At 37.3% G+C, this 16,714-nt stretch overlaps 3 protein-coding genes and 1 non-coding gene across 4 annotated transcripts in view; 3 read left to right on the top strand and 1 right to left on the bottom strand.

Annotated features, from left to right (window-relative positions):
- Positions 1 to 2,662, top strand: part of ppp1r9bb (protein phosphatase 1, regulatory subunit 9Bb) — a 58,049-nt gene extending 55,387 nt beyond the window's left edge. The window contains exon 11 of the mRNA XM_033984907.2: positions 1,309 to 2,662. Coding sequence (XP_033840798.1) covers positions 1,309 to 1,359 — 51 coding nt within the window. The 3' untranslated portion in view covers positions 1,360 to 2,662. The remainder of the gene's footprint in view (positions 1 to 1,308) is intronic.
- Positions 2,658 to 8,060, bottom strand: LOC117387546 (histone-lysine N-methyltransferase PRDM9-like). The gene is made up of 7 exons (XM_055229426.1): positions 7,954 to 8,060; positions 7,519 to 7,636; positions 7,333 to 7,413; positions 6,980 to 7,257; positions 5,965 to 6,032; positions 5,703 to 5,893; positions 2,658 to 5,607 (listed from the first exon to the last, which is right to left on the bottom strand). Exons 2-7 carry the CDS (start codon positions 7,625 to 7,627, stop codon positions 3,512 to 3,514), a joined length of 2,823 nt encoding a protein of 940 aa, XP_055085401.1. The 5' UTR covers positions 7,628 to 7,636; positions 7,954 to 8,060; the 3' UTR covers positions 2,658 to 3,511.
- A 224-nt stretch (positions 8,061 to 8,284) lies between these two features.
- Positions 8,285 to 8,355, top strand: trnag-ccc (transfer RNA glycine (anticodon CCC)). Its single transcript has one exon. It is a non-coding gene; the product is annotated as a tRNA-Gly (tRNA).
- A 236-nt stretch (positions 8,356 to 8,591) lies between these two features.
- Positions 8,592 to 15,693, top strand: fbxw10 (F-box and WD repeat domain containing 10). Its single transcript, XM_055229840.1, has 12 exons — positions 8,592 to 9,087; positions 9,332 to 9,475; positions 10,014 to 10,141; positions 10,236 to 10,295; positions 10,403 to 10,485; positions 11,486 to 11,689; positions 11,803 to 11,924; positions 11,991 to 12,145; positions 12,944 to 13,086; positions 13,708 to 13,866; positions 13,955 to 14,199; positions 15,113 to 15,693. The coding sequence occupies exons 1-12, from the start codon at positions 8,592 to 8,594 to the stop codon at positions 15,691 to 15,693; spliced, it is 2,520 nt and encodes an 839-aa protein (XP_055085815.1).
- The last annotated feature ends 1,021 nt before the right edge of the window (positions 15,694 to 16,714 follow it).

Genomic DNA, 16,714 nt, shown 5'->3' on the forward strand with positions numbered 1-16,714 from the left:
AACAGACGACTGGTTTGATTGACAGTGCCCTCTCCCTGCCAAACCAGCGGTATGGATGAAAAGGGGCATGACCTTCAACAGCCTGGCTCCAGATTGGCTCTTTGGTTGCTATGATACTCGTGGTCAGAATTCCAAATATGTAACGCGGCTGCAAATTCACCCTTACAACTGCTAGCCTCGATGAGTTTCATTTGACTGGAGCCGAATGCTATGGAGGACGTCACATTCACTTAATCCATTTCTTCAAACAGTTTATGTTTACGTGCACTAAATAGGAATTAATGAAATGTATGAATTATAATGAAATTGTTTATCAGAAAACTCCCATCACCAGTGACATCTGGGTGGCCTGGCTGTGTGAGATATGACATGCACAGGACATTGGATTTGACCAATATTTATTGTTTAAGCACAGCCTTTTTCTCTGGATGTGTCAATCTCCGCTATCTGTTATCTGACAATTTGAATAATAACAGAATTCAGTGAGAACAGATTCTGAGAAAACTTTCTTCCCAATCGGTGTTGGGAAGAAAGTTTTTCCTTCTCTAATCTGTGATAAATAAATGCATAGCAAACAGTGCAACACACAACAAGCAGTTTTTAATATAGAAAATGATGCAGGTGAAACTGACAGTATCCTATTATTCAGAATACATTACTCTGATTAGACCATGTACAACAAAGTACATTACAAAACTGACAGTAAACTGACATTTTACTGCAGTATTCTGTAACTAACTTTTTATATACCCAATACTGAAGGCAATTTGCTGACTTACCTGGCTTCTAGCATCGTACTTACTGTGTACTGTATACTAAATATGACTTCAGTGCAGGGGTGGCGTTGGGGGCTGCTTGGGGTGGTGGGTTTCAGGGGGGCCTAGTCTTCCTTAGAATGGCCAGTGCTCCCCCATAGCTCCACCATAGATTTTTGCCCCGCTTTCATAACACATCCAATCTCGACTAAAAATGTTCAAATGGCAACCACAGTGTTCAAAATGAGACTATATTTTTAAAAATCCATATTAGTTTTCATAAATCACTACAGGGAACTACATTCAAACAACATTCAGTTTAAAACAGTGAAGCAAACATGGAAGAGGGAGGATGTGCGCTCGCATCCATATAAGACTCTAAATTTAAAAAGTGGGCACCCTCATTGAAGAACTTAGCACCCTCATAGCTCCTCCAACCAAAAATGTCTGGCACCGCCCCCGTTGTAGTGATGCTTTTAGTAGTGGTTGTAGATCTGTAACTAATACTGTAGTCACTGTATTAATCTTTGTCTTGTCTTTTGTTTCTTTTCAGGTGGCGGACCTGGAGTGCCAAGTGGAGGAGCTGAAATCCGAACCCTTATAAAGCCTTTATTTGTTCCACGTTTCTAACAATGCATTTCTCCATCACAAGAAGAAGAGGAGGACAGTGTTATTGTGCTTTCAATGAACCGCAGGGTATTTCTGATGACTTTGTTTATGGGGCAGAGAAGCCATTATTTGTGCCCCCCGCCTTCGTAACTCATCCACTTGCTCATATTTACCAAGGTCTGTTCAGCGAATGTGGAGGAACGATTTTAGCACCAGACAGACTTGTTCTTTCGTTAAGCTCTTGATGTTCTCTTCCTTTGTTTTCACACTTAAGTATTCTTTAATTAGTGGTCATGTGCGAATACCCAGCTGTTGCTTTCAATTGCCAAAAAACGTTCCTACAATTTTCTTTCTCGCCCTGTTTCGTGACATTTTTGAGTTTGTACATATGTGGCGTGTGACTTTACAATCAGTTGGTTTTGTATACATTTTTAACGTGTATAACATTTAACATAATATAAACAAATGACAAAGGAAGTCATTGTAGAATATATGTAAGGAAGGATGTACATTGGAGGGATTTGCACTAAAAAGGACTTAATATACTGGATTGAAGAATGAAATGTCTTTGATATTGTACAAAGAGTAACTCATCCTTTGTAGGGGCCAATTCACTTAACCCTAAGAACCACCTGCTGCCTACCTTACAGAAGTGATTTTGTGATTTTTTTACTCATCACCTCAACCGAACGAACAATTTTTTTATTTTAACCCATCGCTTTTTCGAGAATGGACCACGAAAACAAGCCTCCTCAACTGCTGTGCCACAACTCTTTTTCCCTCAAAAATGGATGTTGTCAAAGACTTGTGATTTTAGTTAGGACTACTGATGTGAAGTACTGGACCGATGCCAGCAGAAATGTATTACGGTTTCAAAAGCTCGTATGTAACCAGCAGCTGCACTCACCACCACTGTGTAGCACATGGAAACACTGCCAGGTCTCTCTACCTGTTTGAATTACGCACAGTTTAAAATGAAATTGAGTGTAACTTGTATCTCATGTCATACCAGTATGTTTGTATAGTTCAGGTTAAGACTAAAATATTTTAATTTTCCTTAATATTTATATGATAGTCAAGTTGGAACTAAAAGCTAACATGACGAGAACTGACAAAAGCAAAGTTCACTAGACAATGTTATACTATGTCATGTAAAAAAAAGTAGATCTGGACAAATACAAAAATAGGTTAAAATAATAGGCATGGTTATGGGTATTTTCATGATATTAAGGCTTGTACAGTGCACCTGCTTTGCATTGTATGTTTTGTGGAATAAATGGTCAACAGTGAAAATTCAAGATGTCTCATTTTTATTAAAAAGGAAAATTACATAAGCATTAGTTTTCAAAATAGACATCTTCCATTATTCTATAATACAATATTGTGACTAATTATACTTTTAACTTAAGCCAGATTAAGCAAAAAAAGATATATACAAAACAGCCCCTGTACAAAGGAACCAATAAAAACATGTAATGCAATGCATAAATAGCAAAGCCATACGGCATTAAACCTAAATTCATTAATATCCTGAAAGTGAAATACAGTTGATGTTTTTTAAACAACTTTCATATTTCATATTTCAAAATATGTTGAAAACAATAATTACCTTTTTCTCAATAAGCAGTGGCAAAGCATCTGTACCAGCAGTCAAAATATATCGACTTGAGTGTTTACAACCCAAACTCTTTTTGAATATCTTTATCTAATCATAGACATAATTATGAATGCCTATGGATTCAGTTCTCTCTACAAAATCAAACTTGAACTTCCTTATATTAAACTCAAGTCTCTTTCTCTGCCTCTAATGTTACTATTGTAAACCGATCCCATGATGATTTATAGTAGCTTTGCAGTATCAGTATGTAAAGCTCATGCCTAGATACACTTGGCCTATAATTTTCCATATAGAATTAACTATTCTGGTAGTTCTGAAAGATTCAATGTTCTGACCATTCATAGAGCACAATGGACATAGGATGTTATTTTTTGCTCATAAACAAAAAAAAAATAAAATTACCAACCTCTACTAACTCTTGATGAAGGGAGAAGTATATATGAATAACTTAATTAATTCTAAGGGGATGTATTAACCATGGACATAATTATCTATTTATTGTTTCATATCTACTTCCTCTTCATCCCATTTATGAGTGCATCTTCTGGTGATGTCTCCTGAGATGGTAGTTTCTGGAAAAGCTCTTGCCACACTGGGTACATTTGAAGATCCTTTGACCCAGGTGGAGCATCTGATGAGCTTTGAGACTCTGGGGCCGACTGAAGCTTTTACCACATTCGGGACAGGTGTGGGGCCTGACTCCTGTATGCTTTCTCTCGTGTCTTTTTAGGTCCCCTGATTGTCGAAAACTCTCCCCACAATGCGTACAAAGATAAGGTTTCTCTCCTGTGTGTGTCCTGAGGTGCACGTTGAGCTGCCCCACGTGTGTGAAGCTTTTGGGGCAATGGGGGCAACTGAATGGTTTCTCTCCGGTATGAATTCGTTGATGTTGTTTCAGACCGTATTTATTACTAAAACCTTTACCACAATCTGGACACAAGTAAAGAATTTTGGCCTGTTGAAAGCATGCGTGGTTTTTGAATGTTTTTTCGCTCACGTATGTCTTTTGGCATAGCGTACATTTGAAGCGTTTTTCCCTAACCTCTTCCTCCACGCCAAGGTCTTCAAGCGTTTCAGATTCGCAGTGAGACAGATAATCAATAGGATGGTGCCTCCTTATGTGCTTGAGTAAGTAGTTTTTGATGCTAAATGAAAACTGACAAAAAGGGCAAGGGAAAACTTCGGACTTGCAAAGGTATTTATCACAGTTTTTGTTTCTTTGATGGTGTTTAAGTTTCGAAGCACTTGAAAATACCTTACCACACAGATCACAAGCAGGTGTGGGATTATAATCAGTGTCGCCATGTGCTGTCCGCTCATGTCTTTTGAGAAACCCAGATTTGCTAAAAACGGCTCCACATTGAAGACATTTGAGTTTCCTCGCAGGGCATTTGTGAGTTTTGAGCAGTTTGGGATTGGGGTATGTACGTTTACAGCGATTACAGCCATACCATTTGAACTTTTTGGTTGGTTTTACACTGTTGCTAGTCGGCGTCTCTGGTTCGGGACAGCTCTCCTCACTAGATGCAATTTTGGTGGTTGGTGTTGTTGGGTTTTGGACTTTTCTGCGTTTTGGAGCTATGAGTCTTGCCAGAGCTGAAATTTTAGATCTTGCTTCATGCCGCTGTGGTCTCTGATAAGTAGATACTGGAGAAGATACATCAGATTCTTCTTGTTGTGGTATGGGGCTATCAACTTTTATCTTGCTATCCTCAGAGTGGTCCTCAGATTGGGCCTCAGGTTGGTCATCAGGTTGGTCTTCTTTTTGGCTCTCCACAAACACAACATCTGGGTGCTCTTTTTTGATGTGCTCCTTAAGTTCATCTACGGAGGGTTCAGTGACCATGCATATAGGGCAGCTAATCAACACTATTGAATCATCATCACTGACATCTTCCACCAGCTTTTTCTTTGACTTTTTGTGTGATTTCAGATGTCTGGAAAGGTCACTGTACTGCCTAAAGCCCCTCTGACAGAACGAGCAGACGTATGGGCGAATGTTAGCGTGTACAAGCGCTACATGTTTTTTTAGGTTAGACTCAAGACTAAACGTCTTATCACAGTCTGGACACTTTTTAAGTTCTTCAGGCTGAACTTGGGGTTGTTCCTCTGTTGAATTTAAATTTTCAGTAACAGTTGATTCCTCAGTTTCTTTAGAATTTTGGTTTTCAATCTCCTCTTGAACATCATCTGGATTTGTAATTTCATATGTGAGATTTTCATTGGACTCTAGATCTTTTTGTGATATCAAACCTGGCTTTTTATGCACAAGCTGATGCCTGATTAAACCAGATGCTTGACTAAAAGTTCGTTTACAATGTGTGCAACAAAATGGTCGTTCATTTGAATGGACACAAAGCTTATGTCTATTAAGGTGTGCAATTTGCTTAAAACTTTTGCCACAGTCCAAGCAAGTTTTAGAGTCATCGGAAGCTTTTTCTTGGAGGTCTCCAACTGACTGTCCATCATGACCCGTGTCTAAATTAGGAGAGGGAAGTTCAATAATTTCAATATTTGGGTCCGAATGGAAGTTTTCAATATGTCGCTGTAGGTAAGTCTCTGTGGTGAAGGATAACTGACAATGAGGGCACAGGAAGATCTGGGTGGAGGCGGTTGTGTTGGTTTCTAAAAAAATAAAATTAAATAATAATAATAATAATAATAATAATAAGCAAGCAGACAATGAAGTAACCAACTACAATTAAATGTTTAACACATACCTCTTGTATTCAACTTAGAAAACCAGAACAGGGTCCAAGCTTCACTGAACTGGCTAAGCATTTTGCTGCTAGGCCACACCATCAGTTCATCCCCAGCATGGACCGTACCACAACAATGAAACAGAATGCTGCCTTTGTACTGTACTGCTATCAGATTTGCCTCTTCTTTGTTACGAGCGCTGTTCACATACCTATGAAAGACAACATGAGTCCCTATGCAAAATATTCAATAATATGACAAAATACTTCAATGTCATTTTACCTCATCCAGTTTGAATGAGTGTCTTTGACACCGTCTATGTACTCATATCCCTCTTGTCCTTTGTTTATCTGCAAATTAGATTATTTTTTTACATTTTATTAACTTGTCTGTGTAATCCCTCATTTGTCTAGGTAATGTCCATAGCCAAAGAAAATTAAATTGTGTCAACTGAACAAACATTTTTAAGAGTGAATAAGTTGCTGCCATAGATCCATCTGATATCCATCTGGAGCTAACTACACTGAAAATAATACACCATAGTACAGGGACCCCTGGAGGTATGTGAGCACTTGCCAAGTGGTACTTCAAATGATTTCACACTTAAAAGTAAAGTAATTATATATATATATTTATATATATATATATATATATATATATATATATATATATATATATATGAATAAATAAATAAAGGGTTATTATTGGCAATGTACAAGTTAACATAACAGTTTTATAACTGCTAAAGAAATACCAGTACCATTTATAAGGGGCAACAGTGAGACAACACTTAATGTACTCAAGACAAAAAAAGTTGGTAACCACTGGTTTATAGTAAGAACTATCTGTTATGAGTAAAGTCAATTGAACTATTATTTAACTAACATATTGCAATGATCTAATATTTTGTGGTTACCTAAGAGTTGACACTTTTGTTGTTATTCTAACAGTTTATGTGTTGTTGTTAATGTAATTACTTTTCTTACTTGGTTGCTATGCTGACATGTTGATGTGAAGGTTCTATTCATCACTTACAGGTCTGTTTCTAGTGAGTTGAGACTGCTGTTGTTTTGCTCTTGTTCTGACATGGGTTACGGCCTACAGCAGCCCTTCTGTTCAGAAAATAAACAACCAGAAGAAATTTGGCATCTTCCTTACACCAGAACACTACAGTATATTTCTTGTAAACAACTAGGGCCAGCTTGAAAAATCTTTGTTTTGTTCAGTTGACAGAATTTTATTATCTTTTGCTATTTTAATAACTTGTTAGACCAAAATGTAAATACTTTGAACCTACCTCCCATGAGAAATTGCTAGACAATGCATCTTCCTTTGCAACCACTTCTCCCTCATATGGCCCAAAGTGCATCCCAGGAGACAGAGTAGGGCCGTGGTTGATCACACCCACACCTGCATTAGGAATACTGGATCTACCAATCATGAGTCCAAAGGGTAGTGTGAGAAGCGCCCGCTGCGGCACACCCATAACTGTTGGAAAGTCCAGTATGAAGGATGGTCCATTGACATTAGCGGGGTCATTTTGGTCTTGAAATAGAGACAGACACTCTTCACAACCTAAACAAAGGAAGACAGTTCAAGTAAATATGTACCACTTAGATCACCTATAAAAAATGTAGAATTCAGACTTACAAAAGCCAGCACTCTCTCCTGGTACCACTGTATCTAATAATTTCTGGATAGGAGCTTCAGCTGGCTCCAGTATAGGCATTACTACATGAGAAAAGTAAATATTGAAGGTAAAGAGAAGATACACAATCTATGAGACTGATCATTATATGCAACAAACGAATCAACACATTGAAATCCAAACTATACCTGAGGTGACAGTGTCTGTAGAGTTAGTGGCATCAGGAGGAATGCACTCCTGAATTATAAGGACCTCTGTAGTTTCAACCCACTCCACACCACCGCCTCTGTCCGTCATTTCTGCACGCTCTGTAAGAACGATTAATCTAATTATTCTGTCTAAACTGAGCTAACCTGATAGCAAAGTAGCGCTAACAGCTAACCATTATAACTGCACTTATATCGCGGATAAATAAGCAAACCGCATCGTCCACAAAGCATGACCATAACCCCAAAAGTTGCATTAATACAGTCAACACAATATTAACTTTGTTTGCTACTCCAAACTAACGTTAGCTTACTTTGATAGCAATGAATGTAGTTTTTAAAAAGGAGTAGTAACAAGAGCAAAAACTATTTCTAAGTAAGTAGTTAGCAATTACGTGCACTTTAAAATGACTATACCTGAAAACCGAGTGCCAGCCTGCTTTAGACTAGTTTAAAATAGTCTAAAAACATGTGTTAGATATTAGCTCATGCTAACGTCGGTTGATAGAAGTAATTCCCGGAAGTAAATACGACTCTTTCAGAATAAGAGCATCTACATCCTTCTGTTCCAAAAATATGCGCGGGCGCGTTTCTTTCCTTTTCTATCATATATTCAAATAATTGATACAGATACAATATATGCCATGTGTTTAGGTTGTTAATGAATTCAATAACCTAAAAAAATATACAGGAACACTATTTTTGTCTATACTATAATTCATGATCCAATCGCATAACTCTCTCAACGGCGCCGCTGGTGTAGTGGTATCATGCAAGATTCCCATTCTTGCGACCCGGGTTCGATTCCCGGGCGGCGCACGTGATTTTTTTTTTTATCTCTTACACATTTATTTATTAATATCTTATTAACTACACTTGGCGTTTCATTTCTTCTAACTCAGAAAGTTTATTTATAAGGCGTTAATTTTATGAGCAAACTGAAAAAAAAGTTGAGACCATGGTGATTAGAGTCGTTGCTAGGTAACGACGCCATAACGCCCAGTAGTAGACAGTCACCTGTTTTGTTACAACGTTTAATACAGCTAATATTTACCATGGACAAGATTACAGATAGCAGAAATTCACCGGACCTTGATTTAACGGAGTACAAGCCTTGTGTTCACCTATGTGGCATGTGTCCTTCTTGTGCCTTTGCCAAAACTCCGCCGATTTCTACGGATCATTTATGGACCGTTGGGGACTCGTTTCATAGGAGGTTCATTATGGATTTGCTTTGCAGATGTAGAAGCCTTCAAGTGCTGGAGAAAATGCATCGTGTGTTAGCCCATACATCGTGGTCATTTTTTTCTTACGGTATATCAGAGAAACTAGCCTCCTCCACCACTAGCATCAGCACGAAACCTCAAGAAAAACCGCTTGGATTCAATGGGCACGAGATAAGAGAGTGGTTTGACAGCCGCCCAGACTGGATCAAATCTCACTATCTTTGTCGTCTTCTTTTGCGCTGTGACAGTGGATTATTACGGGCTCTTGCTAACTTAACAGACGTGTTACTCATCAGACAAAAGCGTGGACAAGTGACATTTGAAGGTAGTTTTTTTTGTTTTTGTTTGGGGTCAGTAAAGTGCCTCTAATACTTAACGGATTTTTGCTTCCTGTTAGAGCCAACATTTTGAGGACTTTCTCCCCTTTCTAAAGATATCATTTTAAATTGTTAATCACTTTGGCAACAGTATTTTTCATCATTTTGAAACACTGATAAAAGTTGGATCAAAGAAACAACTCTAATCGGAACTTTAAGCAATTTTAAATCCCTGTTTTTTGTCTCTTTCAGGTTGCAACACTAATAGTGAATCAGGTGAATCAGATGAGCCTGCTCTTATGGTAGTGCCTGGTTCCTCCAAGTCCTACAGTGGGATCAGCCGATACAAAGATTTTATATCCAGTTTACCTGTTAATCTGTCGAAAAGAATCTTAGGTAAGTGCAAAAAATGTTAATAATACTAAAACATATTTTACTACATTAATTGTACTATATGTTAAGCAGTACTCACTTCTGTTAAACAATTCATACCAGAGAAAAAAAAGCTCAATTAAAAGTGTCAACAAAAAAAAAAAGTATTAAAGAACTTGTGCTTATAGAGTAAAAAGTAAAAGTATTTCGCACATATTTCGAGATCTTTTAAGGCTTCTGATGTAATGATTTTGATATAGATTTGTGCTTAATTTTGTTCAACAGAAACAGCGTTTAGCTGTTTTTATTAGTTTATTTTTATTTGCTCAAATTATGAATGTGTTAAAAATAAACCCCTCAGACTTTTCAGTCGGTCTCAAACAGTAATGAAAAATACTTTTACTTTTCAGTCCAGTTACAAAAATGTAATGGAGTAGAAAGTATAGATACCTCCTCCTATTACTACTTTACTTGGTTACGTTCCACCACTGATGCCAAGTATAGTAAGTAAAATAAAAATGTAGTAAATAAATATGTTCATATGCTGTCTTTGTATTTCAAGGTTTACTGGATCAGTCTTGTTTAAAAATTTGCATTAAAGTGTCAAGCCGGTGGCAGTCGCTTGCAAAAGAAACTCTCAGTGAGATTGAGTTTAGAAAGAGCATTAATGAAACATGGGACATGGTGAAGGTTGGTACTTAATATAGACACAATCCACATTACTAACATTAATTGCTGATTGTTATATACATAACATTATGCCATCTAAACATTTTGTCTTTAGAGCAAGGACAATAACTTTGTGAGTCCAATTTATGCCAATGTTGTCCAAGTCCAAGTGCCTGTCAGTGACGATACATCTGGTGATAAAGAGGTTAATATATTTCTTTGTTGTTAAATGGACATTGTAAAATCTCAAACAATATTTTTTTAAATTTAATAATTCTGCAGGGCCATCTGAAAATAAAACTGGTACAAATGGAAGAGCGTAATATTTACTGCAGTGGATTCGTCACTACCGAGATCATTGATAAGTAAGTGACTGTTTTGTTAATATGATCCCATTGTCAAGATTTGCGTCCCACACTACTGAGTACTGAAGCAAAGGAAACTCTCCCGGTTAAGTGTTGTTTCTTATACTCAAACCACAAATTACGTAATTTTACCACAAAATGATTCATATTTTATATTATATTGTCTTGACATTGTCATGTTGTAATTTGACCAAGAAACTATTCATATTTCTATATCTTGACATTGACATTTTCTAGTCGTATTTGACTTTTTTTTTTTTTTTTGTTAAGCCTAATCAGAAAAGTAAACTAATGTTATAACAGATCAACAGCAACACTACCTTATGGGCGTCTGATGTTTCAAGATTTATAATGTAAACTAAAATAGGTCTATTTTTAATAATCATGAGTCTTAAGCTAAAATGTTGTTCGTTAGTTGTCCATTTTATTTGAAATTGAAATATTAACTCAAAATAGCGCTTCTCAAGAAGGGATGTATCATTTGCATAAGAAAGAAATACAGAGGGGGAGCAAAACTCGATGGAGGAGCATAGCTGGACAGAACAACGATTGTAAGATTCAGTTTGCACATTGAATGGTTGCAATTAGTAAATCTTAAAAGCTGCTATTTTGAGGTTTAGATTTCTGTTAAAGGCAATATTTTGAGTACTTTTCCCCATTCAATAGATATAATATTTTATCTTGATAATCGGCGTGGCAACAGTCCAAATTTGTCATCATTCTGAAAGTCATGGATGGATAATATACTGCCCTCTGTAGAGAAGTAAATTCAGTGTATATGAGATTTTGTTATTTAAACCTGCTAACATGTAGTTATTTTCGACCTTTTCAAACTTTTTCTGAAATGCATATGATTGTTATCCATTTATTCAGCTCAAGATTTGAACTGTGAACTGAATCCTAATTCCATAATCTATCGACAATGTCAAAATAAGATGTACTTAGATCAAATTGATGAAATGTTGGGTGTGTTTATGTTGGTGATTTTTGTTTTGTCCAGACATGACCCTCACCGTGTCATAGACTACAGGGGAAGCACAATGATGGCGGTGGGCTCCAAGGACGGCACGGTGCAGATCCTTTATGTGTCTGTGGAGGCTAAAGTCGTCTCTGTGCTCAAGGGAAACGTGGTTCAGGTCAGGGCTGTGCGGCTGTGCGAGGACAAGGACCTGGTCATCACTGGAAGTTCTGATGGAATAATCAGGTAAGAAATATTTATAAAGTAGGTACCAGTGGTGGATGAAGTACTCAAATAAATTTACAGATACAAAGGTAAAAAGTTACTCAAGTAAAAGTAAAAATATCACATTCTTGCAGATGTTGGAATCTCAAAAGCAAAACGTGTGTAATGACTCTGTCTGGCCACATGGGGGCAGTGAACAGTCTGGATGTGTGGGGGGATAGACTCGTCTCAGGGGCCAAGGACAACACTGTGAAAGGTAAGGATTTACATGTAGCAAATTAATAATAAGAACAGATGTGTAACCAAACATATTTTCTTACAGTTTGGGATCTGCAGAAAGGGAAAGTTTGTGAGGAGTTCAACTTTAAGCACCCCAGCTCTGTCCAGTGTGTGAAGATCCATCAAACCAGGGTCTACAGCAGCTGCGACAAAGGAAAGGTCAAAATATGGGACTTGGAGAAGGCAGCAGTGCTCAAGGTAATTTAATAGTCTTTAATCTAAAAGTAAGTAAATACAATATCGAAGCATCTGTACTATAACTGGATGTAAGATAGATATGTTAATGTCATACTGTGAAACATTCCAGGCAACGTAATAACATCTCCATGAGCAACACAGGCACGCGGCAGATCCCCAGTGGTGGAAGAAGTACTCACTTTTGTTACTTAAGTAAAAGTAGAGATAGTAAAAGTATCTCATGAAAAAAATCTACTTAAGTAAAAGTATTAAAGTACTAATTTAAAAATGTACTTCAAGAGTAAAAAGTAAAAGTATTTCACACATATTTTTAGGTCTTATAAAGCTTCAAATGTAGTGCTTTTGATAAGATTTGAGCTGAATTTTGTTCAACAGAAAAATTAGAATTAGTAATTTTTTAGCTTGTTTGTATATTTTTCTTTGCTCAAATTATGAACTTGTTAAAAATGAACCCTCAGACTTTTCAGCAGGGCTCAAATGTTACAACAATACTTTTACTTTTCAGTCCTGTTCAAGAATGTAGTGAAGTAGAAAGTACAGATAACTTCTCTAAAATGTATTGAAGTAAAAGTAAAATGTATCCACTGTAAAATTTACTTTAGTATAAATTATAATAATTTAATAACCAAAAGTTACATAATGCACTTTTAATGTAAATAATTTTGTTACTTTGAATGAAACAAGAAGCAAAACTGTGATTTTAGACCATGTGGGAGACTGTTGGGGGCGCCATAGTTTCTATTAATAAGTCCACCTTAAGTAACGGAGCGTCTGATTAATATTTTCTGTACATTGTAGGCGATTGACGGCCACCAAAGCTCTGTGCGCTGTCTTTTCTTCGATGAATGGCATCTTCTGACCGGAGACGTTGAAGGAGCGGTCATGGCCTGGAGCACTCACTGTGAAGCCAAAGACTGTATCAAAACATTCACCCATCCAAAGTGAGCATTACATTTACAGCACTGCACGTTAGAGGCACTGTACCTGATTTTTACTCTCTTCAAAATGTGTAAAACAGAACAAGTTCATTTTAAATATCTTGCAGTGGTCCAAAGTTATTCCTCACTTACCTAAATCATTCCCATAATCCTAATAACTCACCACGATGACTTTATAAGTGCTTTTCACAACTTTCAGAGGTCAGATTGGAGTTTTTCTGCCACGGTAATGCTAACAACAACTAGCATGCTAACAGTGCACTTCCTGATTCTCTGACGATAAAAAGGCTTTATACCTAAAAGCAGACAGCACACAGCAGTCTCATTTTTTTTACACATTATATTTATACTGGGATAAAATAAATTTTGCTCATCTACACAGAAAAAAATGCTTACAGCCACTTTAAAGCCCCACAGTGTAACATTTCAGACATTTAATAAACTTACATTCATTACAGGGCTTTTTATTGTAAAAAAAAAAAAAAGAAAGAACAAAAACAAAAAAAAACAACATTTTAAATACATGCATCAAGCTTGCTTCTCCACAGTAACTTCTGTAACTTTGTTTGGTGGTGGAAATGTTACGCAGTGTGGCTTTAAACTACTGCCGTGTCTGCTTTTCAGAGAGGTCAGATCCGTTACTCTCACGTACCTGCGTGTGGTCACTGGCTGTGCGGATGGAAAGATTAGAATATTTAACTTTCTGACTGGAGCCTGTCTCAGGGTGATTGTCGCTGGGGCCAAGTCCAACCTCATCCTGTCCATTTATTTTCACGAGCACAGGTAAAATAAAAAATAAAATAAAATTCATACAACACATGAATTGGTAATGCATCCGTTTATGTGTCTTCTCCATCTTTTTGTCTTGAAGCTTTGTCGTGAACAGTACTGCACATGTTAAGCGCTACTATTTCGGAGAGGTCTTCTGGGATTATGCAGACGCGGCAGACGAGGATAAAAAGCACATCCAGAATGAAAAAGTTTTGATTTCGGATACACCTGAGCCACGTGCCTCTGCCCCTGTGAATAAAGTGTCTTCACCTGATGGGAAAACTCACAACAGAAGAAAGTCTCTGCCAAACCTGACCAGCTCCTCAGCCAAATGGTCAACTCAAGGTAATGCCTGGGTGTGCTCTGAAAGCTGTGAGTGGGGCTGAAGGTAGAAAATGGAGGCAACAGTAGCTCAGTTGGTAGTTTGTCCACTGATCTGAAGGTTGGTGGTTCGAATCCCACTCTCAACATATTTTAATTGAATATATGGTATTAATGTAGCTCTATATTAAGATGCTAAACACCAGTATAAAAAAGTGTTGCATGCATAGCGCACTGTTTTGGTTAACATTCCAGTGTCTAAAATCCAAATCGTAATTAAGCTGCAAAAAGAGAGTAGCTTGAGACTCTAAAACCGCTCATGAAATCCTCGCTATTAATCTGATTCCATTATGACAAATAAATGAGAAGCACATAGATCCACTTAAAACATTAAAAACAGGAGCAGATGTGATTATAAATGTTTATCACCAGATTATTAAAGTGTTAAAGTGCATTAGTGGCACCAATCCATCCAGTTTTGCATGTCCTTGAAATATATTACATTTTTTTTTCCCATTTCAGTTCTTAGACTTAGACTTAGACAATCATGACATCTTTAATTCAAAGTTTCTGCATCAAAGTTCAAGAAACAAGTAAGATATTCAGACAGTTTATGAAGTAGTCCCTTATAAATACATTTTATACAGTGTTGTTCTCTTCTACTACTTTTTCATAAAGTGAAAAGTAATGGGAAAATCATCACCTCTTATGAAACGAAGGGCTGAGTGAAAGAGTGGATCTAAAGGTTTCAAAGTAGAGGTTGAAGTCTGCCTGTATATTATATTTCCATAATGCAGTACAGAAGGAAAAGGTTGCTTGAATGTCACATCTCATTTCTTTACTGTATTTCAATGGGATACAAGATTCATGCTGTATACACAATGTAACAATTGTACGCTAATTAAAATAAAACCATCTTTCTATGCTTTCTTTCTAGAACAAATTGCTTCAGTCAAAATGTCTCAGAGTGAGAATGCGGCATCTGTTCGAATCCAGAAGAGAGGTCCCCACCACCCCCCAACCAGAGACTACATTCTTCTTAAGGTAAACGCAACGCAAAAGGCTGAACTTATGGACGAAGTGGGGCTTAATATGGAGCACAACGCTAAGCTAAGAGACGACTGGAACTCCGCCATACTCTCAAATGACTCACCAACCAAAACAACCAGCACACCCATCTCCAAAACTGGCACTTTGCGTTCAAAATATGGACCACAAAGGGACGTGTCGACTGCCCCAGGATGTATCATCAGACCCCACCCCCCTTTAGCGGAGAAATCACAATCCCAAAGTGTAAAGGCTCAAAGATTGGTCAACACAAGTGCGAAAAATATCGAGAGCAAGGAGCAGCCCAAAAATCTGAAGGCAAAATGGGTTTCGGATTTGGAAAGTTTTTTGAAATCCTCCAAAGATGTAAAAAGTGTAGACGCTTTCAACGATCAGGAGTTTAAACTACTGACGTTGACACAGTTAGAAGAACACACCAAAAGTCAAAAGGATCTCAAAGCTAAGAAGTAAGTTTTTGTGAAGAACGAAGCAACGAAACATCTTCACTCAAATAACCTTTGGTCCTTTTTTTTACCATCTAAAGTGAGTGTTGTTTGACTAAAAGTCCACAAGAGGTCACTATTGTATAATTTTGCTGCTACCTAGAATCTTGCGTTGTTCCACAGCATTGATTCACTATTTTCCACGAATGCCAAGTGAATGAAAGTTTGTGGGTCTATAGTTATAAATCCCATGAACAATCACCAGAGGAATCCAAACACCAAAACCACCACATCCAAAAATAAGCAGACACGATTGTATGGAAATGTGCTGTGGTTTCCAACATTGATGCAAGTAATCAAGAAAAATACAAACAGCACATGTGTATTATTTAGTCCTAGGTTGCCAGGTTACCGTTGTAAATAACATGAATTATAGCTGATGTGAAATTAGAGCTTCTGTTTGTGTACGTTCAAACATGCCTAAATACAACTTTTGGTGAGTAAATGGTGAGGGGAAACAATTATAAGATGGTTAAAAGCTCTGAAAAGTCGATTTTGCATTCTGCTTTAAAGAAACTACTATTATTTTGTGCTGAAAATTCCACCTATTAAAAAAGGAGTGTTTTTGTTATACTCAATTCAGTATCATGTATATTTTTTTCTTTGTTTAGTATCAAAAACAAGTCTGAAATTTTAGCAGCATTAGTATAAAATGACCTTTCTTTGGCATTTTAGAGTTCAAACAAAATGAATGAACCTTTGAGATTGATTCAAGTCTGTCCCGTCCGCGCAGACCTCCGACCCCACCACCTGCCCCGCTGCCCTTGTGCCTACGGGCAATCATTAGACCAGGCGAGGTTGAAGATCAAACCCAACGCTTTTGCCTATCCTCTCCTGAATAACAAAGGACACGCTGACAGAGTAAGACGTCCGACTTTCAGAGACGAGCTTTTGAGGGCGCTATGCCGCTAATTTGATTTTGTCTGGTGCCTGGACTTTGCTTTGCGACGTCTTTTCTTGCTATTCTTAAAAATACAAAGCAGTCCCTA

Source organism: Periophthalmus magnuspinnatus, chromosome 19 (assembly GCF_009829125.3).
Source record: "Periophthalmus magnuspinnatus isolate fPerMag1 chromosome 19, fPerMag1.2.pri, whole genome shotgun sequence".
Lineage (NCBI taxonomy): Eukaryota > Metazoa > Chordata > Actinopteri > Gobiiformes > Gobiidae > Periophthalmus > Periophthalmus magnuspinnatus.